General features: G+C 58.5%; 4 protein-coding genes across 16 annotated transcripts; 2 read left to right on the forward strand and 2 right to left on the reverse strand.

Moving 5' to 3' along the window:
• Positions 1-208: 208 nt before the first annotated feature.
• Positions 209-2,988, reverse strand: PRRT1 (proline rich transmembrane protein 1). Of its 2 annotated transcripts, none has more exons than XM_084752063.1 (4): positions 2,850-2,988; positions 1,410-1,948; positions 667-789; positions 209-519 (listed from the first exon to the last, which is right to left on the reverse strand). In XM_084752063.1, the coding sequence occupies exons 1-4, from the start codon at positions 2,866-2,868 to the stop codon at positions 343-345; spliced, it is 858 nt and encodes a 285-aa protein (XP_084608189.1). In that variant the 5' UTR covers positions 2,869-2,988; the 3' UTR covers positions 209-342. The 2 variants fall into 2 exon arrangements, with proteins under 2 accessions (XP_084608189.1, XP_084608188.1); XM_084752062.1 differs by having other exon boundaries at positions 667-852.
• Positions 2,989-3,042: 54 nt separating this feature from the next.
• On the forward strand, positions 3,043-13,597 carry PPT2 (palmitoyl-protein thioesterase 2). 8 transcript variants are annotated; one of them, XM_084752058.1, is made up of 9 exons: positions 3,043-4,632; positions 5,773-5,963; positions 6,166-6,319; positions 6,925-7,020; positions 7,108-7,215; positions 9,066-9,149; positions 9,245-9,329; positions 12,593-12,647; positions 12,769-13,597. In XM_084752058.1, exons 2-9 carry the CDS (start codon positions 5,781-5,783, stop codon positions 12,910-12,912), a joined length of 909 nt encoding a protein of 302 aa, XP_084608184.1. In that variant the 5' UTR covers positions 3,043-4,632; positions 5,773-5,780; the 3' UTR covers positions 12,913-13,597. The 8 variants fall into 8 exon arrangements, 6 of the variants coding, with proteins under 6 accessions (XP_084608184.1, XP_084608185.1, XP_084608182.1 ...); XM_084752059.1 differs by lacking the exon at positions 3,043-4,632 and adding an exon at positions 4,690-4,819; XR_014773464.1 differs by lacking the exons at positions 3,043-4,632; positions 12,769-13,597 and adding exons at positions 4,826-5,523; positions 10,542-10,697.
• Positions 13,598-13,737: 140 nt separating this feature from the next.
• Positions 13,738-17,001, forward strand: EGFL8 (EGF like domain multiple 8). Of its 2 annotated transcripts, XM_084752068.1 has the most exons (8): positions 13,738-15,206; positions 15,405-15,527; positions 15,638-15,747; positions 15,839-15,934; positions 16,022-16,189; positions 16,274-16,353; positions 16,428-16,581; positions 16,746-17,001. In XM_084752068.1, exons 1-8 carry the CDS (start codon positions 15,106-15,108, stop codon positions 16,787-16,789), a joined length of 876 nt encoding a protein of 291 aa, XP_084608194.1. In that variant the 5' UTR covers positions 13,738-15,105; the 3' UTR covers positions 16,790-17,001. The 2 variants fall into 2 exon arrangements, with proteins under 2 accessions (XP_084608194.1, XP_084608195.1); XM_084752069.1 differs by lacking the exon at positions 16,022-16,189.
• On the reverse strand, positions 16,937-25,499 carry AGPAT1 (1-acylglycerol-3-phosphate O-acyltransferase 1). 4 transcript variants are annotated; one of them, XM_084752067.1, is made up of 7 exons: positions 25,283-25,499; positions 19,492-19,691; positions 19,218-19,351; positions 18,779-18,954; positions 18,556-18,651; positions 18,270-18,342; positions 16,937-18,021 (listed from the first exon to the last, which is right to left on the reverse strand). In XM_084752067.1, exons 2-7 carry the CDS (start codon positions 19,680-19,682, stop codon positions 17,840-17,842), a joined length of 852 nt encoding a protein of 283 aa, XP_084608193.1. In that variant the 5' UTR covers positions 19,683-19,691; positions 25,283-25,499; the 3' UTR covers positions 16,937-17,839. The 4 variants fall into 4 exon arrangements, with proteins under 4 accessions (XP_084608193.1, XP_084608190.1, XP_084608192.1 ...); XM_084752064.1 differs by lacking the exon at positions 25,283-25,499 and adding an exon at positions 24,855-25,078; XM_084752066.1 differs by lacking the exon at positions 25,283-25,499 and adding an exon at positions 24,252-24,424.
• Between the last annotated feature and the right edge of the window lie 224 nt (positions 25,500-25,723).

Genomic DNA, 25,723 nt, shown 5'->3' on the forward strand with positions numbered 1-25,723 from the left:
GAGAAGGCGGGGCTTCGGGGACCTGACTCCTTACTGGGGAGCGGAGACCAGGGTAGCTCCTCCCCTGGCACTGCACTTTGATGGGGTGGGAAATTGGGGCGACTGGAGGCGCGGGTTTTGGCGCAGATTCCAGTGCGGCTGAGGATGTGGGCTTTGGAGGGGTTCCTGAGGAACTGAGCGTACTCTCTGGGCCAGACGTTCCGCGGGGGCGGAGTTTATGATGCCTGGGAGTCCAGCGGCGCCTCAGGAGGATGTGCAGGGCGCGCGCTGGGTAGGCGGCAGGACTGCGCGGTGCGCCTGGGAGGTTGGGGAGCACAGAGTGGGGCCGAGATGGGGAGGTTTTTAGGGATCCCAGTAGTTTTCGTGGTGCTGGGCGGCGATGATGATGACTACAGTGAGGATGGTACAGAGCACCATGGCCGCGATGCCCACGGCCAGGGAGATGAAGGAGAAGTTCCGGGCTTCGCGTGAAGCGATCTCGGCGGACACCATGTCTCCTCGGGCCAAGGCCGTACGCACCTGTCGGAGAGGGGTGTAGGAAGGGAGTCAGGGAGCCGCTGCTCACCCAACGCAGCCCACCCCCCTCTAAGGACTGGCTCAAAATGGCCCTGACTAAGGAAACCCGGTTAGCCTAAGCTTTCCCTTCCCGCCCCCACCCCCCCACACCTGCACGGCCTTGAAGATGGCGATGATGCCTGTGGGCCAGAAGCAGCAGACCGTGGTCAGCACGGCGATCGGCATGTAGTCGTGCGGCGGGCGCCTGGGCTCCAACAGAGCCAGCCCTGGACCCTGGGGCGGCGGGGGCAGAGTGGAGGTCACTCCAGGACCCCCGGGGGTCCCGCCTGCGTAGGGCTGTGGGAAGGACAGTGGGGGGAGGAAAGGGACGTCACGCCTACACTCCCGCTGCTTGCCAGCGGTTGGCCAGTTGGCACAGAGGTTTTTTAAAACACGATTCTAAGATTTAAGGGGCGGCGAGGGGGTTGGGGTGGGGTGCAGCCAACTCACTATCTTTCCTGGCAGTGAAATAGGCCTAGGACCGCTTTGTAGTGTCATTAATTCTACCCTTCTGTACCTTTTCCCACACTCCTTGGCATCCCTATGCCCAGGCTTCTGCCCTGCTCTGCCCTTCTGACTTTCCAGCTTCCATTTCGTTCTCTCCCTGCAAGTTGTTTCCTTCTTTCAGACCACCTCTTGGCTTCTGAACCGCCTCCCAAATCTTGACCTCTGACCCCCAAAGACACCCCCTTTCCCCAACCAGGCCCACCACCTTCCCACTCACAGCCCCTCCCCCCTTCTGTCTGGGGCTTGTTACCAGACTGTTTCGCTCTCTCCCAGCTCCCCGTTTGCTGCCCCCCACCCCGTGGCACCTGCCTCCCTGTCCTCCTAGGTCCTGTCAGCCCCACACTCACCGTGCCCACCGGGTACACCGGAACATAGGCAGTGCAGGGCTGCAGCTGCAGCGGGTAGCCCGGCGCCACGTAGCCCCCCAGCGGCAACGTGCCCACCGCCCCCGCGTGCGTGGGCACCACGAAGCCCGGGGCTTGGGCCGTCGGGGCCGGCGCTGGAGGGGGCGGGGCGGCGGCCGCAGGCGGCGGTGGGGGAAGAGGACCCTCGAAGCGAGTCTCCTGCAGATAAGGGTCGGGTGGCATGCGGGGTAGGGTGGCACAGCCGGGTGGGGGAGCCCCGGCGGCGGGGCCGGGCGGTGCATGGTGGGGGGGCCGCGGTAGCGTGGCGGAGGACGAAGGACCGCGTTGAGCGCTGGCCGCGGCAGAGGCCAGGCCACCTGCCCCTAAGCGCGGGAGGGTGGCAGTGCCCGATTGGTGGTAGTGGTGGTGGTGGTGGTGATGTGAGGAGGGGGCCGTTTGTGGAGGCGGGATGGGGGGCTCGGCCGGAGGCTGGGGGGCATTGTAGGGCGGAGGCGAAGTGTGGGGGACTGAGTCTGGAAGGCCTGGTCATGGAAAAGGAGAAGAGGATGGGGGAGAGAAGATCAGAAGGGCAGGAGTCACAAGACAGTGAGAGATGGAGAAACGGCAAGCGAGAGACAGTCGAGATGACATCTCCCATTTTGGGGTCAGGGAAGGGCTTGTATCTAGGCCACCTGCCCCCAATCTAGTTTTGCCGCCGTCACATCTCTTCCCCGGTTTGTCTGCTGTCACCCACAGCTGTCACCCACACACCCTCAATCCGGGGCTGTCTCCGAGCATCACCTCTCCCTCCACATGGGGCCATGACACTGGGGTCATGCGTGCTCAGTTTAAAGGCTCCACTTTCTTTCAGCGGAGTTACCTGGGAACTCATGGCCTCTGATGGGTCCATTAAAAAAAACAAAACAAAACAAACACGTCTTCTGGGACTAGGCATGGTGGTCCATGCCTGAAATCCTCCTACTTAAGAGCCAGGGGCGGGAGGCTGAAGAACTGAGAGTTCAAGGCCAGTCTGGGCTACATAGGGAAATCTGGGGGGGGGGGGAGAGTCTTCTAGATCTTACTTCCCCGCCAACCCCCATCTGATCAAGTCTCCGTTATTTTTCCACTGGGTGTCTTCATGCCAGTGAGCCAGTGATTGTCCATCTGTCACTCCCAGTGACGATGGTGTCCCTGCGGTACCTGGCTGTGCCTCCTTTCCCTTCTCAATCTGCTCCCCCCCCCCATGTTGTTGACATCTCACAGAGGCAGACTAACCCGAAGACAGGAAAAGGAGGAGGGGGATATGAATGAACTGAGCCACAGAGAGGGTCAGAGAAGGGGGGGGGGAGGGTGCGGGGGGGAGGGTGCGGGGGGGAGCAAGTGAGGGTCAGACAGATGAGGGAGGGGTGGTGGTTATATATATAATCTATAGCTATATTTTACCTGACTTTTCCGAGGACATGTTTGCAATCGCTGGGACAGGGTCTCTGAAGCTGGAGTCAGGGCCCCCTGGCTGCTGGCGCAGGAGTCTGGGTCCGGGATGGCGCAGCCGGCGGCGGCGGCGGCGGCAGCAGCAGCAGCGCAGAGATGGAGAGATGAAGACAGTGTCGGGGCGGGGGGGGGGGGCGGGCAGAGGGAGAGTGGCGAGGGGGGAGCTTAAAGGGACCGAGGCGAGGGAGAGGGAGAGCTTCAGAGTCCTCCCCCCACAACTGGGCCTCTCTCTGCTCTGGACCACCTCTTTCCTCCTCTCACCCTTGCGTTCAAGCCCCCAGTTTAGGCTCCCTTGGAGTTGTCATGGAAACTGGGAGGCAAGACCAGGCGAGGCGGGTGGGACTAAGAGAAGGAAGGAGGGAGAGAGAACTCTCTAGAGTGTCTCCCGCAAAGACGCGCAGTAGTGGTTCCATTGTGGGAATTAGGCAGCTCACTGGATTTACCGCACTAATCTCCAGACCCCATTCACACAGACCCTGCTCACCCAAGGGGCTCTGTCCTCAGAACTTCCTGCAGGATAGCTCTAGTCTCTCTCCAGTTGGAGACAGAACCCGGTGTGAGTGAGACCTGTGCAAAGCCAGCAACCAAGAGGGTCTGAAACACCCCCCCCCCCCAATACGGCCTCCTAGCAGTCGAGGGAGGAAGCCATTGTGTGAAGATAGCTGGAGAGAAACAGCCTGTGGGGTGCATGGGTACCTTCTTTCTCCAGGGTTAAGAGGCTGAAATGCCGCCTTTAATCCCAGCACCAGGCAGGATGGTTGTAAGTTCGAGGACAGCCTGGTCTACAAAGCGAGTCCAGGATAGCCAGGGCTATACAGAGAAACCCTGTCTCGAAAATCAAAACAACAAGAATAAAAAGAGGCTGAAACGCTTCAGCAGATGGACTTGCTTATTTTTGACAGGCAGGTTTGGAAAACCGTGCTTGGCGGGTGGGGTGGGCGCGCTGAAGAATTCTTGGGCCTGTCAGCATTTATCTCCATTTCTTACAGTACCCCCTGTGCCCCCGCCCCCGTGCCTCCTGCCCCAAGACGCAGAGCCACCAGGGATGTCAACCCAAGACACAGCAGTGACTTCAAGTCCTTTTATTTGCTTTTTGTGTCTTGGAGGTCGTGGGTGGGGAGGCGGGGTGAGGACGGGCTGTCTACAGGGATTACACCAGTTGGGGCTTTTTGCAGAAACCTACCAAGAGAATCAGACATGTTCCCCCCTTTAGTGTTTTCCAGCGGGGGCCCCCCCACCCCCCTCGTGGCAGTTGCCCTAGGACAGAGCCCCTCCGGTGGCGTCCTGCAGAGCCGTCCCCATGGCCTGGCCTGAGCTCCTCCCAGGTCTGATTTTTTTTTTTTTAAACACCACAGCCTCACAGTGGCGGTTCTGGTTTTTCAAGCGTGCATGGATCAGAGAGAACCCGGTGATCCATCCCTCCCTCCCACACACCATCTTCGCTACAGGCTTCTGGGCTTTAATTGAGAGGCGAGTTTATACCGAGCAAAGACCAGCCCAGGCACGCTCAGAAATCCTGCAAACTTATTAAAACTGCTAAGCAAAAGCCCTGGCTTAGGATAAAGGCCAGCGGGCGCGCGCCGGGGTCACGGGTAGGGCCGAGTGGTGCCAGCGCTTTGCTTGCGGCACGGAAGTCAGGCTGCGGTGGCTGGTTTAGTGTCGCCGGCCGCTCGCAGGGATCTGAGGAGCAGATCGTTGGGTTCGCTTAGGGTTGAAAGACCGGCGGAGTCCTGCGGTGAGTCCTGGCAGGCCCCGGGGGCCCCACGCCCTTGTAAGGTGGGTCACGGAGGGGTGGGTCGCGAATGCGGAGATAAAAGTAGGGCCAGAGAAACTGGGTCAGGCTGCACTTCACTCGAGGGGCCTGGAGGACTCTCGGCGTCTCCGGAGACAAGGGCACAACACGCACTTCAAAGTGAAGAGTTGTAAGGCGCCGATCGGGAGCGGGGCGCGGGCGGGGGGAGGGGGGCAGGCAGGGCAGGGGAGAGGGGCGGTCCGCCTGCCGTAGGCCTGGCACGCTGGCCTGGCACAAGCCTGGAGTCCGGCTAGACGCGGGGATCGCTTTTCGTCAGTCCTAACCTCTACCCTCGCACCTTCTCTTGGTACCAGGAATTCGGGCTCTGCTGCGAAGCCAGACAGCCTGGGTTGGAAAGTGGGGGCGCATCCAGGAGGGGCAGTGGGGCCCCTGGGGTGGCTGGATGCGGCTGAGCCTAGGAAACCCTTCTTTAAATGCCCGGGGCTATCTTCTCTACTGTTGCGTTTCCCCATCCGGCTGAATGGATCGCTCCGCCTATTTCCTCCCCGGCTCTTTGGGTGCAATGGAACGTTCCATTGCCTCCCCGGTCCCCGGTCCGCGTTGCAGGGGACGCTGGCTGGGTTACCAGGGAAAGCCCCGGACGTGACGGCTTTGCCCAACCCCGAGCAGCCTTCCCCCATCCCGTCCGTCATCCCCCTGCGCGCTCTCCTGGTCCCCTTTTCCCTCCCACCCCGTGGATTCCAGACTGGGTACAAGTAAACAGCTGGAGGGGCGAAGCCTCCAGACCCAGGCCAGGTGGGAGTTTCCACTCTCCGTGGGGCCAGGGCTGTCGCTCTGGGGCCTTTGCAGAACCCGGAGTTGTGCATGGCCGAGGTGATGCTTAAGGAAGATCCTGGGCCTAGGGACCAAGTCCCCTGAGCGCCAAATTGGGGCGGGACTTAGGGTGAGCATTGGCGGTGGAGGTGGTAAAGGGGTGTGTTTGTGCCGAGCCAACTGGAGTAAGTAAAAGTCGGCTGTCGTAAAGATCAGGTGTAGGGGCAGAGGCCGGGGGGGTTGCTTGCTGTGCGTCTGTTGGGGAGCAGAGGGGGTTCGTCTCCCTCACCGCCCCTCGTTGCTTCTCAGGTGGGAGCATGCCGGGGCGATGGAGGCAGAGGCTTCCTTGCGCGTGGACGTTGCTTCTCCTGCCGTTCCTGTGGCCGCTGATGTCCGCAGCCCCCGCGCCCCACCGCGGGTCCTACAAGCCAGTGATCGTGGTGCACGGGCTGTTTGACAGTTCGTACAGCTTCCGCCACCTGCTGGGCTACATCAATGAGGTCTGTCAGGGGACGCCGGGTGGCGGCTGGGGGAGGAGGCGAGGGCAGCTGAGAGACAACCCCACTAGGCCATTTCTTCAGGGTACTGCTGCTGGCACGGGGGAGAGTTGCAGGACCGGGGCTCCTGGTTCCGGCAAGCACAGTGATTGCACGTGGCCTCCCATAGCCCAACCCCAGTGGCTGCATTCCCCCTTTCCCACAGACACACCCCGGGACTGTGGTGACAGTGCTTGATCTCTTCGATGGCAGAGAGAGCTTGCGGCCCCTGTGGGAACAGGTGCAAGGGTTCCAAGAGGCTGTGGTCCCCATCATGGAAAAGGCCCCCGATGGGGTGCACCTCATCTGCTACTCTCAGGGTAGGCAACACAAACTCCTGACTCCCAGACTCATCTGAGGTGTGATTTCCAGCGTTTGCGTTGCTCTGCTCAGAGCCCTGGCAAAGGGGCCATGTTTTTTGTTTGTTTGCTTGTCTTTATTCCCTCAGCACGTGGCTTCCTCCTGTGTGCCCGGAATGGGAGGGAGGCTTCCTTCTGTCCTCATTGTCCATGTTTCTTGGATTTAAGGGTTTGGAGAGCAGCTAAAGGCTTATCAGTTGGCCAGAGGTCTAGAGGCTTTTAGCATGCGACCTGTTGGCACTAAACGTATCCGCTATCTTGGATCCCAGGTCCCCCCCTTTTTAAGTAAAAATTAAGATTTTTAAAAATTTTATGTACATTGTATGTATGTCTGCATTTATGTCTGTGGGAGGGTGTCAGATCTTGGAGTTACAGACAGTTGTGAGCTGCCATGTGGGTGCTGGGTATTGAACCAGGGTCCTCTGGAAAAGCAGTCAACGCTCTTAACCGCTGGGCCATCTCTGCAGCCTGGGACCCCGGGCCCACGTTCAGTATTCCGAGAGACAGGAACCAGGGGTCGCTCTGGTGTCTGTAGGTAAGAGCCTACGTTGTTGCTCTGCCTCCAGGGGGCCTGGTGTGCCGCGCTTTGCTGTCCGTCATGGATGAACACAACGTGGATTCCTTCATCTCCCTCTCCTCTCCGCAGATGGGGCAGTATGGAGGTGAGTGGGCACTGTGGGTTCCACAGAAGGCGACGTGTCTGGGGCACAGAGGTTTGAGGCCACTTGCCACTGCCGTTCTCTTCACAGACACGGACTATTTGAAGTGGCTGTTCCCGACCTCCATGCGCTCTAACCTCTATCGGGTCTGCTACAGTCCTTGGGGCCAGGAGTTTTCCATCTGCAACTACTGGCATGGTGAGTGGGAGATGCTGCTCCCGGGCCTCCGTGGGCGGGGCGCTGTAGGTGGGCGGGGCCTCCGTGAGTGGGTGGGGCCTGCTGCTCCCACCTCTACCATAGCCAAAGCAACCGATTCTGTTTATCAAACCCAAAGGTTCCGAATGTGGTATGCAAGCCACCCAGCTGCCTCCAAAAGTGTAATCTGCTGCAAAATTTTTCTTTTTTTATTGCAAAATTTTTCTTAAGAAAATAATGGATTAGCCAGGCACAGTGGTGGTGGTGGTGCACGCCTTTAATCCCAGCATTTAGGAGGCAGAGGCCGGTGGATCTCTGAGTTCAAGGCCAGCCTGGTGTACAAGGTGAGTTCCAGGACAGCCAAGGCTACACAGAGAAACCCTGTCTCGGGCGTAGTAGTGCACGCCTTTAATCCCAGCACTCGGGAGGAAGAGGCAGGCAGATCTGGATCGCAGTGCGCTCGAGGCCAGCCTGGTCTACAAAGTGAGTCTAGGATAGCCAAGGCTATACACAGAGAAACCCTGCCTGGAAAAACCAAGCCAGATAAACAAAGATTATCGTTTCTGTGTGTGTGTGTGTGTGTGTGTGTGTGTGTGTGTGTGTGTGTGTGTGTGTGTGTGTGTGATGTCACATAGATGGAGGTCAGAGAACAACTTTCAGGAGTGCGTTTTTACTCCCCACTACTGTGGGTGCCAGTTTGGCAGCTGCAGTGTGGACCATAGGGTCTTGTGAGTGAGTGGCTGTCCTGGCATGGCTTTATTTACAGAAACAAGTTACCAGCTGGATTTGGTCCAGTAGGGGCTAACCTCTAGCACAGTGGAGTGTGACTGGATGCTGGCGCCAGGTGAGGGGTTGCAGTCTGACTTTGTTGGGTAGCCTTGGGTACCTCCATCGACAGAGTAATATAGCATGAACCCAGGGAGGTGGTTGCAATCATCCGATCAACGAGAGTAACGTGCTCTGACCATCGGCTCAGTCAGGGAACCAGATGAGAAGCCTTCCAGGCCACGCACGGCGGTACATGCATTTAATCCCCCCTGTGCCCCACCCCCACTTTGGAGGCAAAGGCCTGAGGATCTCTGTGTTCGAAGCCAACTTGACTTATGTAGGAGTTACAGGGCAGCCAGCATCCTGTCTCAAAAATCAGATGAAACAAAACAAACCTCCCAGAAGTGCCTTCCAATGTGTTGACAGTTATTTTCTGTTGTGTGGCTCCGAGTCTGTCCTCACTACTATACTAGATTTATTTGTGTATTTTATGTATATGGGTGTCTTGTCTGCTTGTACACTCGCAGGCCAGTAGAGGGCACCAGATCTCACTATAGACGGCTGTGAGCCACCATGCGGTTGTTGGGAACTGAATTCAGGATCTCTGGAAGAGCAGCCAGTGCTTTTAACCGCTGAGCCATCTCTCCAGCCCCCTTAACTTTAATTTTTTGATCTTAGTGTATGAGTGTCTTATCTGTGTATATGTGCACCACATAGCGTGCCTGTTGCCTGTGGAGGCTAGAAGGCGGCTTTGGATCCCGTGGGACAGGAGTCACAGGCAGTTGTGAGCCACCTGTGGGTGCTGGGAATTGAACCAGAGTCTTGGGAGAAGAGCAGCTGGTGCTCTTAACTACTGAGCCAGCCCTCCAGCCCCCTTGAACTCTGTGTAGCCAAGGGTGACTTTGAACCTCTGATCCTCATGACTTAACATCCTGACTGCTAGGATTACAGGTGTGTGCCACCCATGCCCAGGTCATGTGGTGCCTGGGGTCACACCCCAGGGCCTCAGGCATGCTAGGCAGGGACTTGGCCAGCTGTGCCACACCCCAGCTCCCGGCTGCCTCCTGACTGTTGTTTGCACTCAGATCCTCACCACGATGACTTGTACCTCAATGCCAGCAGCTTTCTGGCCCTCATCAACGGGGAGCGAGACCATCCCAACGCCACCGGTAAGACCCCAACCCCACCCGAGTGCACGCATGCCTGCTTTATCTACACCTGGCCTGGCCTCTGTGGCTGACTCCCTTTCTTCCTGTCTCTGCAGCATGGCGGAAGAACTTCCTTCGAGTGGGCCGCTTGGTGCTGATTGGGGGCCCTGATGATGGAGTTATCACCCCCTGGCAATCTAGGTAACAAGGGATTGGTTATAAAGGCTGAAGTGGGGCTCTGCAACCCGCACAGATCGTGATCTCCCAAACCCCTGCCCCCTACAGTAGACATCTGTTTTAGAGACAGGGTTCCCTGGTGTAGCCCAGGATTGATGGGTGAGCCTCTTGCCTTTGCCTCCCAAGGGACAGGTGTTACCACCGCATCCACGTCTCCCTCTTATTTCTTTTTGGCAAGGCTGGGGACGGGACCCAGGGACTGACACGTGCTAGGCAAGTGTCTACGTACTTCACCCCTGTAGAGATATTTGAGTCTGAGGCAAGAAGATCACTTGAACCCAGGAGCTCAGGATGAGTATGGGCAAGAAAATGAGATTGTTTTCACCAAAACACCAGAAAACCGATATATGTTTAATCTCTGCTTCAGGCCGTCCAGAACACCGCCACCACCAAACAAGCAAGCAAGCAAGCAGACAAAAAGCTGGCATTACAAAGTCTGCTAATTTTGGCAGCTGGAGATGTGGCTCAGCTGGTAGAGGGCTTGCCTAGCACACATGCTTCTCCCTCCCACCCCCAGTTCGGCCACCAGGGCTGCATCCTAGGACTCTGGAAGCAGAGAGGAGGATCACAAGTTCAAGGTCATCCTTGGACTACATAGTCAACACAAGGCCAGCCTGGGCTACATGGAACCCAATTTCAAAAACCACACACAAACATCTATACAGAAATAATTTTCAAGTAATCACAGGATTTTAGGAGGTTGCAGAGATGGTTTATCAAGGTCCTGTGTGCTTTGTCCAGATTTTCCTTGGGGCTGTATCTTGGGTATCTGAGCACAGCATCAAAGTCAGACTGCTGAGTGTGGTGGCACAAGCCTTTATTTCCAGCACTCACTGGGGAGGCAGAGGCAGGAGGCTCTCTTGAGTTCAAGGCCAGCTTGATCTACATAGTAAGTTAAGTTCTAGAACAGCCAGGGTTTAACAGAAAAACCTGTCTCAAAAAAACCAGAAACAAATCTGGGCAGTGGTGGCACATGCCTTTAATCCCAGCACTTGGGGAGGCAGAGGCAGGAGGATCTCTGAGTTTCAAGCCAGCCTGGTCTACAAAGTGAGTCCAGGACAGCCAGGGATACACAGAACGCGATCTCAAGAAGGCTAAAGTCTGGACACTGCCATCACTACAGTGTGAATGTGAGGCCCCCGGCATTTTCTCACATTACCTGCCCTTTTTCCGCAGACCCGTAAGAGCATCTACCTCCGTCTCATATCACAGGAAAGCTGGTGGCTCCGTGGCACTGCACACCTGCCTCTGTGGCATGCCAGCGTGAACTGATCTGGGAATGTCACCTGAAATTTCCTTAACAAATATTTATTGAACACCGTGTGCGCCCAGGTGCAGTTCTGGGCCCTGGGGAGGCATTGGCAAAGAAAGTCCCCGATGTCCTGTACGTTCTGCTCTGGTTGGGGAGAAGGCACTAAATTAGAAATGCTTACCTATCTCAGCTGCAGTGAGAGAGGCGGCCAAAGCCAGCTGTAGCCTGTGGGTAGCCTGAGGCAGCCTGCCATGAGGGAAGCGCCCATGAAGGAGCTTCCAGCTGATCGAGCTTGAGGAAGTAAGGGAAGGCCACACCACGGGAGCCCAGCAGAGCCTCTGAGGATGGGGGGGTGGGGGGCAGGGGTGGAGTGCAGTGTGGGGAGAGCAGGAGGAGATGGATGAGGTGGGGGCATGGTTAACTTGAATCCTTGTTGCCACTGTCAGGCCCTTGAGCTATTTTTTTTATTATGGTAAAACGTATGTTAATACTGTGCCCACTGTAATCCCAGTACCTTGGAGGCAGAGCCAGCCTGGGCTGCCAAATGGATTCTACTCAAGGACAACATGGTGGGTGAGGGTGTAGCTCAGAGTGCATGGCTAGCATCCTGTTTGCTTGTTTTTGCAGACAAGTTTTCCCTCAGTAGTCTGGGCTGTCCTGGACTCACTCTGTAGAAGAGGCTGGCTTTGAACTCACAGAGATCCTCCTGCCTCTGCCTCTTGAATGCTGGGATTAAAGGCCTGTGCCACCATGCCTGGCTCGTGGGTTTGATTCTTGGCACCAAGAGGAAAGAACGGTAGTAGATAGGTAGGTGGGAATGATGTCTTTAGGGTTTGGTTTGAAACAGCACCATGTATTCCAGGCTGGCCCCATAACTTGTTGCATAGCCAAGGATGTAGACTTTGGTTCCCATGTCAGGTTTACGCAGCGCAAGGCAGGGAACTCAGAACTTCGTGCATGCTAGGTGGCCAATCTACCAACCCAACTGCAAATCCAACTTTAGAGTACAGGGTTTTTTTTGTTTGTTTTGTTTTGTTTTTTAAGTTTTTTGAGACAGGATTTCTCTGTGTAGCCCTGGCTGTCCTGGACTCACTTTGCAGACCAGGCTGGCCTTGAACTCACAGCGATCCACCTGCCTCTGCCTTCCAGAGTGCTAGGATTACAGGTGTGTGGCTCAGCTCATTTCTTCACTTCTTCTTCTTCTTCTTCTTCTTCTTCTTCTTCTTCTCTCTCTTTCTCTCTCTCTCTCTCTCTTGTTTTTCGAGACAGGGTTTCTCTGTGTAGCCCTGGCTGCCTGCCTGTCTCCCAGAGTACTGGGATTACAGACAGCACCACCCCACCCCACTTCCCGCTCTGCCCCAGACAGGGTTTCTCTGTGTAGCCCTGGCTGTCCTGGACTCACTTTGTAAACCAGGCTGGCCTCGAACTCACAGCGATCCACCTGCCTCTGCCTCCCGAGTGCTGGGATTAAAGGCGTGCGCCACTATCACCTGGCAATTCTTTTATTATTGTTTTAGAGGTTATGTGTATGAGTGATTTGCCTGCATGTACATGTGTGTACCACACATGCACGCCCGATTTCAGCGGAGGCCATAAGATGGCATGGATGAGCTGGAACCCAAGTTACATATGGTTTGGAGACACCGTGGTGCTGCTGGGAATCGAACCTGAGTCCTCTGGAAAGGCAGCCAGTGCTCTTAACCTCGGAACCAGCTCTCCTGCTCTTCAATTCTTTAAGTCAGGAACTGTTCTTAGTTTTTTGATGTTTGAGACAGGGTCTCTGGTAGGCCTGCCTGGCCTGGAACTGGCTATGTAGCTGAGGCTGACCTCAAACTCCAAGCTTCTGCCTTCATCTCCCAAGTGTCGCCGTGCCCAGCTCCTCGCTCCACGCTGTCCCCTGGTGCGCTGGGAGTCTCTGTGGGGCACATTAATTGTCCTGGCTCTCCTGATATCCTCCCTGCAAATCTCTTTGTAGCTTCTTTGGTTTCTACGATGCCAACGAAACTGTCTTGGAGATGGAGCAGCAGCCGGTAAGCGCTCGCTCTGCCCCTGACCCCAGAGCTGACCGCATGCGTGCCTGGGGGAGGAGGCGGGGTCTGGACACCGGCAGTGCCTCACCCTGTCTCCGCGCCCCTCCGCCCAACCTTGAAGGTGTATCTTCGAGATTCCTTCGGGTTGAAGACTCTCTTGGCCCGGGGGGCCATCGAGAGGTGTCAGATGGCTGGGATCTCTCACACTACCTGGCACTCCAACCGCACGCTCTACAATACTTGCATCGAGCCGTGGCTCTCCTGAAGACGTCCTCCGGAGGGGTCTCCAGGAATTCCCCAGCCCAGAGACCGCGTGGTGGCCTTGGGAAGCAGGCGCCAGGCTCCGGCACGCCTAACCCTGCGACCGCCTCATCGGTCCCACACTGCCCCTCCCCCACCGGGGCTCCCAGAGCCCTTCCCACTGCTCCTCTGTGAATGATAAGTCCTGGTCCCCTACCTCAGGCCCTCACTTGGGGATGCCGCCAAGCTCTCCTTCCTCCCGCGGCTGAGGTCGGGAGGGAAGCACCAGGCCGATAAGTGGCTTCACCGCTGCTGCTGTTGCTCCTCCGGGTCTGGCTGTACCGGAGGAGAACCCAGCCCCTGCCCAGCACAGGGGCCTCCTTCCAGGCCACTCAGGACATTTTTAGCATCTGTTATCCCTACGTCCCTTTTTCTCAACTTCCCCCGACGCCAGCCTCCTCACCTAGAGGGACGCCCGGAAGATGGGTTCTGAGGCTCCCCTATGGGGACAGTTCCACTTTTGAAGTGTCAGTGTTGGGGGATAGCTGTGGCCTGCAAGGCCTATCTCAGGTTTGGGGATTCCCCCAGTCCCTATGATCAGTATTGGGGTACCCCCTGGGAGCCTGGGTTCTTTGAGGTCCCAGCCCCTCTTTTAACTACCCGTGAGTGGGTGTTCCCTGTATTTATAGAAATAAAGTTTCATTTCCTCAGCGTGGCATGGCTTTTTCCCAGGTGAAGGGCTCCCCTAGGAGGGTGGACGTAGAAAGCCTGGGCCTGGGTGCCCGGATGCTTAGTCTGGGGTGGGGACCCCGCTGGTGTTTCCGTGCTCTCAATGCCCATTTTGTGTGGGTTCCTGACTCTGTGGGTTCTTTCCTGCTAAAGACAATTCTCTTCCTGTCCCAGCCTTGGGTGAGGGGGTTGAGCCCCAGGCTCCGGCAGTTTGGGCCTCAGCCTCATGGGTGGAATTGGCCCACCACCCCCAGGCGAGACGAGGGGGTGGAGGGTCAGGGTGGACTCCCGTCAATGCCCCTTGACCTTTGTAGGCCGGGGCTGGGTGAGGGGCTGTACAGAGTCTCCCTTTGCCTGGGAGGAGGAATTTGGACTAAGACAATAGGGCCCTGTCTGTTCCGCCTTGCGGGTGGTGCCCCCAGCCCTCAACAAATGCCATCCAGAGATGGAGGCAGTTTTCCTCTCGGCGCCTTGGGCTGCCCCTGCCCTTGTGTGACAGCCGCTTTCTTTCCTGCTCGGCCGTGACCTGCTCTTGAATTGTCTCCCTCCCTGTCCTCACATTATCCCAGTGTGTTAGGTTGAAAGGGGTGGGGTACTGGTTGCTATCAGCCCCAGCAACTTTGTATTTGGGGGCCTCCAACGGCTGTGTGGGTCTTGCTGAGCAGTACTTGAAGGGAAGGTGAGGAAGGCAGACCTCACCGGCCCGCCTGAGTCTGAGGAGCTTGTGGGAGGCGGGCAGGAGTGGGAGGCTACTGCCTGGCCCAACCCCGTTGCCTCTTCCCAGCCAGAGAGGCCCACCCACCAGTCTAAGCTGCTGCTGCCGTGGCTGCCTGGGCTCCTGCTGCTGCAGCCGAAGTCTCTGTGGACAAGAAAACAGGTGGGATGAGCGGGAGAAGGTTGTGCAGAGAGGAGGTTGGTGGTGGAAGGAATCGGGACTGTTGGCCTCAGGGTGGGAGTGAGCTGGGGAAGGCTTCTGAGGCATGGTCTGTGGCAGGGGGGGGGGGATTCATGATGGGGGGAGAGCACCAGGGCAGAATGTGTTTACTATGCTTGGGTTTGTGTGTAAGGTAGCTGCAGTTTTGTTTTTGAGTTGTTTTCGACAGGGTTTCTCTGTGTAGCCTTGGCTGTCCTAGACTCGAGGCTGGCCTCGAACTCATAGCGATCCACCTGCCTCTGCCTCCCGAGTGCTGGGATTAAAGGTGTGCGCCACCACGCCCGGCTGGTGTCTGCAGCTTTGAAGGTGACATTTTAAGGGAGCAAAGGGTGGTGTGGGAAGGCCGGCCACAAGCACTGGATAAGTCGGGGTAGGGGTGATCCTGGCTGAGGGCGAACAGAGCATGGTTTGCTAATGGCCGGACATGCCCTGTAGGCTGTACAGGCCGCTGTAGACCACGTGATGGCTCATTCAGAACAGTGACCGCCCGACCTCAGTAGGCTGCTTCAGGAGGGCCTCAGCTAAGCTGCTGCCCGCAGCCCAGTCTCGAGCGCCATGGGGCCCAGGGCTGAGCTGTGCCTTTCCCTGGGTGCGCTTTCATTCTTCCTACTGCTGACGTCAGGCCAGGGGGCCAAAGGAGGATCTTTCAAAGAAAGGTGACGGCAAATGGGGGTGGGAGGGCAGGGTGAGGTCTCTGCTGGGGTTGGGTTTGGCAAGAGGCAAACACAAAAGTGTAAAATGAGGGCAGGACACTGTGTGCGCCAGATCTCAGTGGTGTGAGGGAGGTGGGACTCAAGGCTGCTGCGGCCTGCCACACTCAGTGTCTCCCACCCCGTCCCCTGGCACGGCTACAGTTTGGGAGTGTGCTCCAAGCAGACATTGCTGGTTCCGCTCCGTTACAACGAGTCCTACAGTCAACCGGTGTACAAGCCCTACCTGACCCTGTGTGCTGGGCGGCGGGTGTGCAGCACGTACAGGTGAGAGATGAGGCCTTAGGAGGCCGAAGCCCCCCAGGTCTCTCAGGCGCACCCCAAGAATCAAGCCCAGGGTGGGCACACAGAGTCCTGAGCCTGGCTCCATGTTCTAGGACCACTTACCGTGTGGCCTGGCGGGAGGTGAGGCGGGAGGTACAGCAGACACATGTGGTGTGCTGCCAGGGCTGGAAGAAGCCACGCCCAGGAGCTCTCACCTGTGAAGGTGAGGCTGGGTCTTGAGGCTTTTGTGGGAGCCTCGCTAGGGAGCGGGCACTGTGTTCCACTCTTAACTTTTTTTCTCAAATGCACCCCAGCCATCTGCTCCAAGCCTTGTCTTAATGGAGGTGTCTGCACTGGACCAGACCGGTGCGAGTGCGCCCCAGGCTGGGGAGGGAAGCACTGCCACGTGGGTAAGCAAGACAGCGCCCCCACACGCAGTGGGGCCTCCCCGCCCGGCCGGCACCCCGCCCCCTTCAGCCCCCTCCTCTCTCTGGCAGATGTGGATGAATGCAGGGCCAGCCTTACTGTCTGCTCTCATGGCTGTCTCAACACCCTGGGCAGCTTCACGTGCAGCTGCCCACACCCCCTGGTGCTGGGTCCTGACGGACGCGCCTGCGCAGAGGGGCCTCCGGAGCCCACAAGTGCCGGCATCCTCAGCGTGGCGGGTGGGTGTGGGGTGCCTGCAGGGTGGGGCTGGGGCTCTGCAGCAGGCCAGACCGAGGCCGCACTCACATTCTCCTTTGTCCCAGTTCGGGAAGCAGAAGGCGAGGAGCGGACCTTGAGGTGGGAGGTGGCAGAGCTCCGCGGGCGCCTGGAGCGGCTGGAGCAGGTGAGCAGAGGCGCTGGGGTTGCCAGAGCTCCCGGGACCTTGCCAGCATCCTGAGGTGCCACTTTCCTTTGTAGTGGGCCACGCAGGCCGGAGCCTGGGTCCGAGCAGTGTTGCCCATGCCACCTGAAGAGCTGCGGCCGGAACAGGTGGCTGAGCTGTGGGGCCGGGGTGACAGGATCGAGTCCCTCAGTGACCAGGTGCTGCTACTCGAGGAAAGGCTGGGTGCCTGTGAGTCCGCTGCTCCTCCTCTGTGACTGAAGACCCAGCCTCAAATCGGCGTTTGACGGCTGAAACCTTGCCGGGACGGGTCCCAGGGCCGCTTGTGTCTTGTTGTGTGGCTGGCAGTTCCTCCCTCCAGCCCACAGCCACCTTGCCTCTTTGCCTTTGACCAGGTGCCTGTGAGGACAATAGCCTGGGCCCAGGCCTCCGTGGCTGACCAGGTCCTGCGACACCCTGGATCCCTAACGCCTACCTAAATCGCGCCTACTAATCTGGGAGCAACAGGCCCAGGGATTGACCACGTGGGAGCAACAGGCCCAGGGATTGACCACGTGGGAGCAACAGGCCACAGAACGCCCACAGATCTCTTTCTCTTTTATTCTCAGTTGCTTGCTTGTTATCCAGATAATAAAAACCAACCACACAAAACTGGACCCCACTGGTTCCTTCTGCCCCAGCCCACCTCCCGGCTCTGAGGAACGGGTCTGGGGTGGGAGGCAGGGACTGGCCAATGCCACTGGAGGGAATGAAAGCTGCCTCAAGAGGGAGGCACCTTAAAAGAAAGAGAAATAAATTAAGCGCCCTTCTCTCCCTCTGGCCAGGGTCAGGTTCCTTCCCCCAAGACCCTGGGGAGCAGAGAGTGCAGCTTCTGATGTTGGCCTCTCTAGAATTTGGTTAGATAGTGCTGGAAGACCTCTTTCCTGGGGACAGGGGACGCAGAAGTGTGCTCAGCCCTGGCACAGCAGGGGTGAGACCTCTGGGCAGCCCCATGGAGGGGGACAGTGCTGAGGGAGTCCCCAGGTGAGCCGGTGACGAGTGTTCAGGTTCAGCTTCCAGCCGTAGGGTGAGGAGTCTGCACTCGCACATGAGCCCGCTCGCCTGTGGACTTGGGGGTGAGGGGTGGACTGTTTGTTCCACAGAACAGATGAGTCCACTGTCCAGTGTGGGGTGAAGAGCGAGAGAAGGCCTTGAAGAGACCACAGGGGAGGGGTGGATGGAATGTCTCCCCCTCACAGGAGGAGCCGCGTGAGATGAGGGGAGGCAACTGTCCCACAAGACAAGATGGCAGGTGGGGCTCGGAGTGGAATCTGCGCCCACGCAGGAAGAGTCCGTGGGTGGGGCAGGAGAGGACATGGAGTGATGCCGTATCCACATTCACTTCAGAAGTTGAAGATTCCAAAAGGAGAGGAGGGAGTGGGGACCGGGGAGAGGGCGTGGCCCTGCTGCACAGGTGTGCGGGGAGGCGGAAGGCTGCGCGGAGGCGAGCTCAGAGCCGGGCCTCCGCTCCCCCAGGCTTCTTCAGACAGTCGCCACCGCCCAGGCCGTCAGTGGAGATCTCCCGGAAAATGGTGAGCATGGAGTGCCGGACTCTGTCTGCCAGAGCTGGGACGTCATCTGGTGTCAGCCCTTCTGTGGGCACTGGGGGCAGCACCCGCACCTGACATCGTCCTGGTGGGGTGAGGAACAGCATGCTCGCTGGCCAGCTGCTGACAGGCCCCTCCCCACACTCGGTGCTGCACACACCAGCTACACTTTCTTTTCCTTCCACACTGTAACCATCCCCCGTGGAGACTGGCCTGGCTTGTGCAGTGGGCACTTAAGATCCCCTAGCGTCAGCAGCATTCCCTGGGCTCCCATGAGTGGCTGGCTGCACCCTCCCCCGGCCGGCTCAGAGCCCTCAGCGCAGGCGAACTCACCCGAGGTGAAGCGGCGTTCCTTTTTGCAGTAGAAGTCTTGGTAGGAGGACATGACTATGGGGACAATGGGGACCTGCGGAGAGGCAGGGCAGTGAGCGGGCCTGTCCTGGGCAGGAGGGGAGAGGCAGGGCAGTGAGCGGGCCTGTCCTGGGCAGGAGAGGAGAGGCAGGGCAGTGAGCGGGCCTGTCCTGGGCAAGAGGGGAGAGGCAGGGCAGTGAGCGGGCCTGTCCTGGGCAGGAGGGGAGTGGTTGGGGCACTAACACGCAGGAGGAGCTGCAGTCATCACCTGGGCTTGTACGGCAAGGTGGAAGGCGCCACGTTTGAAGGGCAGCATGGAGCCATTGTGGTTTCTTGTTCCTTCAGGAAAAACCCAGACTCTCACCTGAGGGAAAGAGGTGGTAACACACACATCAGTTGCTGCCACACTATAACAAGGACACAGCACTGACAACTGGTCATTTGCAACCATTTACTCCCTAACCCCAAATCCCCATCCCAGGAAGACTCACATCCTGGGTGAGCAGGGTCTGGGCCACCTCAGACATGACACTGATGGCATCTCCTGTGCGTTTCCGATTAATGAAGATGACTCCTGCCAGCCAGCAGGCCAGCCCGACAGAGCCAGCCCACAGTAGCTCACGCTTGGCAATGGGCACACAGCGGTCTGGCAACACCTCCATCATCCCTTGGCAGGCGTGGGGGTGGGGTATCAATCAGGCAACGTCACGGCGGGCAGGCACTGAGCCCACCCTAGGTCACCACCCACACAAACAGAAGAGGGGTGGGTTGGAGAAGGCCTGAGAAACCATGGCTGACTACAGGTGGGTGCACCTGCTGAGGACAGACCCACCCCAGGCAGGGAGAGGAGGGCAGGGAGTGGTGACAGCCAAGAGGAGGGGCCAGAAGAGAAGGCCATGCTAGGGGACTGGGCCTTGCGAGGAGCCTCACCGAGCAGGTCGATGGAGCTCTGGTGGTTGGACACCACAACGTAGGGCTGCGTGGGAGGGAAGTGCTGAGCGCCCCGCACCTCCACTCGAATCCCGTACAGGTATTTGACGTGGAGCAGCAGCAGACGTAAGATCCTGTGGGGTCATGGTAGGGGGCCCAGTGGGACCCACTGACGCCGCTCACGCGCGCACCTCCGCCCGCGACCGCCTGGCTTCCTGGCCGTCTCTGTAGCCCGCTCCCTCAGGACCCACCACTTCCCGCCTTAGCCCCTTACTTCATGTTCTCGACATTGCGACCTCGCACAGCACACAGAGGGATGGCGAGTACAGCCAGGAAGAGGATCCAGCCGTTGTAAAAGGCCATCTTGAAGAAGTACTTGGCACTGGAACTGCAGAGCCACAGGGTGGACAGCAGGAGCAGCAGCAGCAGCAGCAGCACTGTCCACGGCCCAGGCCACAGCTCCATTCTGCTCACCTGCAAGGGGGAGGAGCCAGGTTAATTGGTCAGGGCAGGCAAAGCTGGGAGGGAGGAGGCCAGTCTGAGACAGCTGTCCCTCTGCAGCACTGACAGAGGGCGGCTAGAAAGGGCTGTTTTTGTGTATGTGTGTGGCAAAGTTTCATTCTAACTGAGGCTGACCTGGCCCTCTGTAGCCCAGGCTGTCTCTAGTTCACACGGCAGCCCTGCCTCCTAGGTGCTGATGCAGTGCCGTTAACCCGCTCTGGACAGGCAGTCTACACTTGTGCCCGTCCACTGCCAATGGAGAGGGGCTAGGAGTGTTAAATGCACACCAGATTCTTGAGGATTCTGGGTGAAAAACAGACACGTAAAATATCCCATTAACACTGCCCCCCAACCCCAGAGCTAGGCCTGTCCATGCTGGGTAAGAGCTCCGCCACTGAACCCCACCATCGTGTGCCGAGTCCTTCTGGGTCTATTGGCTTCTGTTAAATATGCCAACACAGTAAACTTCACAGCTCCGTTTTCGTTCTGGTGGACAGCGCTGTGTGTCTGCTGTGGCCTGTGTGTGGCCCACGTGACTGTTCACAAAGTTCTTTTTGCATTACTGGCATCACAGGAAATGGCTCACGGAGAGGAACGCGCTTACCTGAGGGCACGGGCTCCCCAGCAGCAGCTTCACGGTTAAACCTAAATGTCCTGAGCTCCCAAACCCTGCCACACTGTCACTGTACACACACACACACACACACACACACACACACACACACACACACACAGACAGTGATTGATAAACAATGTGAAACGAATGTCAAGAACGGAAGGTCTTGTTACAGATACAAAAATTCCTAGGCACGCAAGGCTAATACATTCACACACAAACACACATTTTCTTTCTTTTTTGGTTTTTTGGGACCAGGTTTCTGTGTGTAGCCTTGGCTGTCCTGGACTCGCTTTGTAGACCAGGCTGGCCTCCAACTCAGAGATCTGCCTGCCTCGGTCTCCTAAGTGCTGGGATTAAAGCCGTGCACCACCACGCCTGGCTGAAATTTTCTGATATACCTAGAGACCAGCAAAGGGATGCAAGTACATGTCTAGGACCCACACCCAAGACAGACAGACACACACGCGCGCGTGTGCGCACGTGCACACACACACAGGGAAGCAATGTGGGCAGGCAGGTGGTGTGAGAGGCAGTATCAAAGGCAAAGGGCACAGTAGACAGAGCTTCCGGTCAGCGCGGACAGCAGGAGGCATGCATGCAGAACCTGCCTTCCAGGCCCCTTCCTTCCTCCATTTTGGCCCACGGCTGGAGGCAGGGTCAGGTTGTGTGCCCTTCCTTCAAGAGGCTGGGAAAGACACCCCCAGCCCTCACCCAGCCCCTAGCCCTCAGAACTCAGCAGCAGGAGACACCCCCAGCCCTCACCCAGCCCCTGGACCTCAGAACTCAGCAGCAGGAGACACCCCCAGCCCTCACCCAGCCCCTAGCCCTCAGAACTCAGCAGCAGGAGACACCCCCAGCCCTCACCCAGCCCCTGGACCTCAGAACTCAGCAGCAGGAGACACCCCCAGCCCTCACCCAGCCCCTGGACCTCAGAACTCAGCAGCAGGCCTGCTAACTGCTCCACCCAGCATCTGTCTTTGCTGCCCGGGCTGCACTCTGCACGCTCTTCCCCTGCCCTCCACCTCACCGAGTGTCTCCCTAAAAGGCCTTGCTTGAAAAGCTGACTTGTGCTTCTTGGACCCCCACCCCACCCCACCCCACCCCACCCCACCTCACCCCTCCCCACCCCCACCCCCCCCCACCCCCTCATCCTAAGTCCTTCACGCTTCCGTGTGCTGGCCCCACCGTCCCTGCGGCTGACAGGCCCTCCCTCCCCAGCTTTGCCCAGCCCAGCGCAGCCCAGTGCCACCTCACCAGGCTCATGTTTTTGTTACAAATTTCTCAAAGATCCCTGCATGTCCCACACTGGTCATGACAATCTTCCTGCCGGAACGCGTCCTTCCTCCTGAGCGCTGGGAGCAAAGGTGCACGCCACGACACTCGTACGACCAGTGCTTGTCAGGGTGTAGAAACAGCAACTTCTGGGCCTCATCCACGCATAATGAGCCCTGGCAGCGGGCCAGGCCGAATGTAACGTGCCTTCCAGGTAAGTCTGCCGCTCGCCAGGTTTGAGAGCTACCGACGGGGTCACCACTGCTCACTGCTTTTTTCTGCTCTGTCTCTAGACTGCGAGCAACTTCAGGATAGGGGTTTTGTCTCACTTCAGTGCCCAGGCAGAGGCAGGCACAGCGGGTGCTCAGCAGGCCTTGGTGAAGGGATTTTAAGGCTACACACACCCACAACCAAGCAGTTAACACTGGGCGGTTTGGTTGTTTTTGTTTCCTTTCATTGTGCACTGCTGGGACTTTCACCTGCTGGCAGCGCTCTGCCGCCGCCGAGTTACACCTGCAGCCCAGGGCTGGCAGCTCTGGTCAACTGGGCAGCTACCTTCTTAAGGAACAGTGATTAGGAAAAGTCATCCCTGCCCAAATCCTGACTGCAATGAGCCTCCAAGCAACCCACTCCAAATACCCACAGCCCCAGGGAAGCCAGAGTCTAAATCCTGAAGGTGCCATCGCACACAGAATACACAATGGGACCACCGCACCATGTCATCAAACATGTGGGGCACAGGCAGTGCGCATACACAGTGCAGGGCTCACCGTAGGGCAGAGCTGCATTAAGCTGTGACACAGACTATGCGGAGAGAGACGTGTGTGAAGACACAGGTCGGGTAGTCAGCTAAGTAAAGCAACCGAAGAATGGCCGTTTGGACATTGCGTGTGATGACATGTACATGTAAAGAAGAAGAGCAGGAATTCCAGGCTAGCCTTGGCTAAGTCTCAGTTCAAGGCCAGCTGTAGGCTATGTGAAACTGTCGTGGGCGGGGGGAGGAAGTCTTAGCATATGCCACCATTCCCAGCACTCAGGAGGCTGAGCCAGGTGAGTTCGAGGCCAGCCAGGACTACGTAGGAGACCCTGTCTCAAAATAAAACAACAAAAAATGCTTCCAGGAATTAAAGAACAAGTAATACTGGTGTAACCTTTGTCTGATGAAGTAATCATCTTTAGAAATATTTAAAGATTTATAAACACATTAGGATGTCAAATGGGTAACTGAGCAATCAATCATACTGACAATAAACGTATGAAATAAATGGCAGTGTAATCAGTACACAGTACATGCTGCGGTGACATCCAGACCTGTGGTGGGAGCGGCACCTAGGACAAGAAGCTACTGTTATCCTAACAGGGCAAGCACTGGAGCCCGCACAGAAGAATCCTGCACACTCTCAACTACAGATGAACCTGTGAGGCCAAGAAGGCAAGCTAAAGCAAACACGCAAAAACAAAGCGTGTAGGCAACATGGAAACTCCAGACAGATCTATCATGCCAAGTCCTCACATAGATTTGGCACTGGAACATGAGGCACGGCATAAAATACGAGGGCCGTTCTGATGGGAGTGTAAGCGTCATTCTCTGCAGCCTACGGGGCGCGCAGGGGCAGCCCAGCTGCACACGACCCATTCACCCTAGCAAAGGCCCCCAGAGCCTCCCCCGAGGGACTATCCCAGTATGGAGGGCCGCTGAGAACTAAGTGGTTCTGTGCCTAGAGGTTAACCGGTGCCTGACAGACAGACAGCATTCCTAGGAAGCAGTCCTGGCCTTCTCACCGCCGCCTAAAAGTCATGTGGGGCCAAAAACGCAGCAGAGGGGCTGGGAAACCCGAAGGGAATCCCCTCTCCGAGAGTCGCTCCCTCGTCCACACCCCCTCCCCGCCCCGGATTGCGAGCTGCCATCAGTCCTCCCCCTCCCACCGGCTTCGCACGGGAGGCAAGCCCTCCACCTCGCAGCCCGTCGCCGGCCCGCGTCGCTCCCTCTCCCCAGCCGGCCCTCCCAGCCACCTCGCTCGCCATCCCGGTCCCCCTCGGCGCCCTCCTCCCGCATCCTTCCGTCCTCTTCCCGCCCGCACCTCAACGGGGCGGGGGGCCTGGGGGACGGGCCCCCTCCCCAGCCAGGCTGCGGCAGCGGTGGTGGCGGCTGGCTGTATCTCTGCCTCGGTGTCGGTGCCACGGGGGCGACAGGACTTGGGGATGTCCTAGCCCCGGCCGATGGAGGGGTGGTGGGAGAGGGAAGCTGCGCCCATGTCGGCAGGCACGGTGGGGGGGCCGTACCCCCAGCGCCCTCCCTCCCTCCCAGCCGGCTCTCTGAGGGCCGGGGCCACCGCCGCCGCTATCTCCCCCACCCCTCCCAGCGCCCGCCGGCTTCCGGGGCCGACCAGGAAGTGGGGGGCGATGATGGGCAGCGGGCCTCGCCAATGGCCTCCTCCCGACGCCCGCCAGGCCTCCGCTGGCCCCGCCCCGGGAGAGCTCTCCCCGGTTCGCGGCCCCGCTGCCCGGCCCGCCGCGCTCTGCACCTGTGACCCTGGTCCCCGCGCCGCTCCCCGGCATCGTCTAGCTCCGCCCTGACGCCGGGGCTCCCAGACACCCCCTTTCTTCTGCCCCCCCATCCTGCCGCAAACGTCTATAAGTACCTTCTGAACTCAAGGCTTGAGTTCACTCTTCCATCTTTCCCTGAATAGCTCTCCGGCTCTCCGCCCGTTTGCTCTTTGTCCCGGGCCCCATCTCCTCCGCACACCTTTGGTCCTTACAGATACAAGGACGCGCGCTCTCCCTCCCGCAAGCTTGTTTGCCTTCGTACTTTGCTCCTTCCTTCATCCCTCCTGAACCAGCCCCTCCCCCCGACACACACTCTGGCTGCCGGTTTTGGCCGATTGCGCTTGTAATCCCACGTTAGAGCCCGGGGCAGGAGTATCTGAGTTTGAGGCTGCAGCTGAGGCTTTTAAGAATCCGTCTAAGCGCTTCCTTTCCATGGATTTTGGACACTAAGACTCCGCTTCCTGCCTGGCGTGGAGGCGCACGCCTTTAACCCTAGCACTCCGGAGGCCGAGGCAGGCGGGTCCCTGTGAGTTCGAGGCCAGCCAGGCCTACAAAAGTGAGCCCAGGACGGCCAGGACTGTTACACAGGGAAACCCTGTCTCTGAAAAACTAAGAACAAACAAACAAAACCAGACACCGCTTCCTAGGAGCGATAGGACTCCGGTGGGATGGGGCCATGTGTCCTCCGTCGCTCCTACCTCCACAGTCGCCATGTCAGTATCTTAACACTTCTTCTCGCTTCCCCGACCTCCCTCCATCGAGTCCCAGCTTCTCCTCCTCTGAGTCACATAGGCCCTTTTATCGGGGTGCTCACGTCTCCCGCCTCCTTGGGCACCTTTGGCCTGGATGGGTTTTTTTGCATGGCTTCTAGGTGAGGAGCCCTCGTGGGAGGACTGTTACCTAACCCTGCGCCTTGGGCTACAGTGAGGGCCACTGACGTTGGCTGCACCCAGGCTCCCAGGAGACCAGCCAGGAAGGCGATCCAGAGCCGGGCCGGGCAGATAGCAAGGAAGGGGCGGGTCCGCCCCATCCCGCGGGTCACCCGAGGGGCGGGCGGGCGGGCGGGCGAGCGGGCCGTGGTCCCGGGGGTCACACGACAGCGGGGGCGGCCCTGCCTGGGAATCACCTAGAGAGGCGGAGTCGGGCTAACAGCGCACACCGATGGCAGCACCGCCCGCACGTCGGGCTAACCCCAGCTCTGCTGCCCGCTGCTCGGACAGGGAGGGGCCGACCCAGCTTCTTCCCTCCACGTCACCCAAGCAGGCCGGAGCCATCTTGAACCCTGCGACCCCGGCCTTTCCGCCCCCTTTTCTCTCTCTCTCTCCTCTCTCTCTTTCTCTCTCCCCTCTCTCTTTCGCCCCCCGGCCGGGCACCGTCTCTCAGGCCTCGGCCAATCAGCGGCGAAGCAAACCGTCCAATCAAGCCCACAGAGTCCCCGCCGTCCCCCGCCCCCCGCCGCCCGAAGACCCGGATGGAGCCGAGCTACGGCCTCTGAACCGGAGGCCCGGCCAATAGCCTGGGGGTTGCCATGGCGACAAGATTAAAGAGCCGAAGGGGGCGGAGCCTG

This window comes from Acomys minous, assembly GCF_964271855.1.
Source record: "Acomys minous genome assembly, chromosome: 13".
NCBI lineage: Eukaryota > Metazoa > Chordata > Mammalia > Rodentia > Muridae > Acomys > Acomys minous.

Coding starts and splice junctions, on each gene's coding strand:
- PPT2 (XM_084752056.1), top strand. CDS start 5,124: ATGCCCGGGGCTATCTTCTCTACTGTTGCGTTTCCCCATCCGGCTGAA. Junction 6,320..6,924: donor CCTCATCTGCTACTCTCAGG/GTAGGCAACACA, acceptor CTCTGCCTCCAG/GGGGCCTGGTGTGCCGCGCT. Junction 7,216..9,065: donor CATCTGCAACTACTGGCATG/GTGAGTGGGAGA, acceptor GTTTGCACTCAG/ATCCTCACCACGATGACTTG.
- PRRT1 (XM_084752062.1), bottom strand. Junction 853..1,409: donor CGGTGTACCCGGTGGGCACG/GTGAGTGTGGGG, acceptor TCCTTCCCACAG/CCCTACGCAGGCGGGACCCC. Junction 520..666: donor CCATCTTCAAGGCCGTGCAG/GTGTGGGGGGGT, acceptor CCTCTCCGACAG/GTGCGTACGGCCTTGGCCCG.
- AGPAT1 (XM_084752064.1), bottom strand. Junction 19,352..19,491: donor CGCAATGTCGAGAACATGAA/GTAAGGGGCTAA, acceptor ATGACCCCACAG/GATCTTACGTCTGCTGCTGC. Junction 18,022..18,269: donor GGAACGCCGCTTCACCTCGG/GTGAGTTCGCCT, acceptor TCACCCCACCAG/GACGATGTCAGGTGCGGGTG.
- EGFL8 (XM_084752068.1), top strand. CDS start 15,106: ATGGGGCCCAGGGCTGAGCTGTGCCTTTCCCTGGGTGCGCTTTCATTC. Junction 15,528..15,637: donor CGGGTGTGCAGCACGTACAG/GTGAGAGATGAG, acceptor TCCATGTTCTAG/GACCACTTACCGTGTGGCCT. Junction 16,190..16,273: donor CGGCATCCTCAGCGTGGCGG/GTGGGTGTGGGG, acceptor CCTTTGTCCCAG/TTCGGGAAGCAGAAGGCGAG.